General features: G+C 56.8%; 1 protein-coding gene across 1 annotated transcript in view; it reads left to right on the forward strand.

Moving 5' to 3' along the window:
- Positions 1 to 2,257, forward strand: part of SNAI3 (snail family zinc finger 3) — a 20,427-nt gene that overhangs the window by 15,128 nt on the left and 3,042 nt on the right. The window contains exon 2 of the mRNA XM_011928080.1: positions 1,189 to 1,809. Coding sequence (XP_011783470.1) covers positions 1,189 to 1,809 — 621 coding nt within the window. The remainder of the gene's footprint in view (positions 1 to 1,188; positions 1,810 to 2,257) is intronic.

Here is a 2,257-nt window from a genome sequence, read left to right on the forward strand (position 1 = left end):
ATTAGCCGGGTGTGGTGGTGCGTGCCTGTAGTCCCACTTATGCAGGAGGCTGAGGCAGGAGAATCTCTTGAACCCAAGAGACGGAGGTTGCAGTGAGCAGAGATGGCGCCACTGCTGCACTCCAGCCTAGTGACAGAGCGAGACTCCATCTTAAAAAAAAGAATCCCTCGCCCATATTAAAATTGTATTAGTTGTCTTTTTATTACTGACTTGCTAACATCCTTTATATGTTCCAGTGTTCTAGATGCAATTCTTGATCAAAAGTCTGATTTGCAAATATTTTCTCCTATTCTGTGGGCTTCTTTCTCTACCCAAAGCCTCAGCATGGAGGTAGAAACAGAACCAGAGATCTATTTTAACACATCTAGAGTAAGAAAGGGATTGAGGGCTGTTGGGAGGTTTTGGCTTTGGGGCAATACAGAATTTAACTCTTGCCTGCAGACGAACCTGTTTATTTGGGGGCTGCTACTCTTAAGTGGACCAACCATGTGGTGTGTGGTGTGCCGGCCCCCAAATTTGGGAACCACTGTCCTGGGGAGGAGCCCAGCCGGGGGCAATTCTGAAAGCCTGGGCCAGAGCACCCCAGCCATGTGGCTCGGCTGCGTTGAGAGCACAGCAGAGAGGGCACTGGTCAGTGGTCAGGGAGGCTTCTGAGCTCACCGCCTCATTATCCACAAAAGGAGATGCCCGAGGGGTAATTGTTGGGTGACTGGAGGGTGATGAGTTACGAGGGGGCTGATTTTACACTCAGCCAGCTCCTTGCCGCCAAGTGTCTGACTTATGGGTGCTGCGTGGGCGCCTGGAAGATGCCGGCCCAGGCTCGTACCCCTCTGCGGGGGCGGTGGGGGGGGCACTCATCAGAGGGACCCGCCCAGCCGAGGCGTAAAGGGCCCTCCTTTACCCACGAGGCCTGTTTCATGTTCCTGAACACGAAGGGCCCTGTCAGATGTTTCTTTGTGTTTAAAGAGGAAGTGAGATTCACTCTCTAGACTGCGAGGCCTTCTTGTCCTAGATGACTCCACTCCTGGCCATGCTGTCACTTCCCTGCACAGCACCGCCAGCTCCCGGCTACACCTCCCATGCCAGGCTGCTGATGGGCTGGGACTGGGCCCATGAATCAGAGCTGGAAACACAAAGCGCTGAGGACTCAGTCTTCATCTGTATATTCTCTCCCCTCCACCCCTCTAGAAATCAATGGTGCCTGCTCTGCCTGTGGGGGGCTGGTGGTGCCCCTCCTCCCCCAAGACAAGGAGGCCCCTTCTGTGCCCGGTGACCTTCCCCAGCCCTGGGACGGCTCCTCAGCCATCGCCTGCATCTCCCTGCCCCTCCTTCCACGGATCGAGGAAGCTCTGGGGGCCTCTGGGCCGGACGCCTTGGAAGTCAGCCGGGTCGACCCTTGGGCCAGCCGGGCCCCCATTGTACCCCTCAAAGACAGCCTGAACCACCTCAACCTGGCCCCACTGCTGGTGCTGCCCACACAGTGGTCCCCAATCCTGGGCCCAGATGGGGACGGGGCTCCAGAAAAACTGCTTGGGGCTGAGCGGACGCCCCGAGCCCCCAGCGGCTTCCAATGCTTCCACTGCCACAAACCCTACCACACCCTGGCCGGGCTGGCCAGGCACCGGCAGCTGCACTGCCACCTGCAGGCAGGGCGCGTCTTCACCTGCAAGTACTGCGACAAGGAGTACACCAGCCTGGGCGCTCTCAAGATGCACATCCGCACCCACACGCTGCCCTGCACCTGTAAGATCTGTGGAAAGGCCTTCTCCAGGCCCTGGCTGCTGCAGGGCCACGTCCGCACCCACACAGGTAGGACAGGGTGAAGGTCTGCAAGGATGGTCTGGGCTGGGGGAAGAGGGAGGGCTGTGGGAGTTAGAAAAGGAGGAGGGGTGATTTTATAAACAATTCAGCTTCTGCCTCCTGACTTATCTGTACAGAGTCCCACAGACCACAGACTAGAGGCCAAAAGTCCAAAGTCCAGGTGTCAGTAGGGGCCATTGTAGGAGCCATGCCTGTAATCCCAGCACTTTGGGAGATTGAGGCGGGAGGATCACTTCAGGTCAGGGGTTCAGGACCAGCCTGGCCAACATAGCAAGACTCCAGTTTCTACTAAAAATAGAAACTTAGCTGAGTGTGGTGGCACCTGCTGGTAGGCCCAGCTACTTAGGAGGCTGAGGCAGGAGGATCACTTGAACCCAAGAGGTTGAGGCTACAGTGAGCTGTGGTCATGCCACTGTACTCCAGCCTGAGCAACACA

Source organism: Colobus angolensis, unplaced genomic scaffold (genome assembly GCF_000951035.1).
Source record: "Colobus angolensis palliatus isolate OR3802 unplaced genomic scaffold, Cang.pa_1.0 Scaffold76, whole genome shotgun sequence".
Lineage (NCBI taxonomy): Eukaryota > Metazoa > Chordata > Mammalia > Primates > Cercopithecidae > Colobus > Colobus angolensis.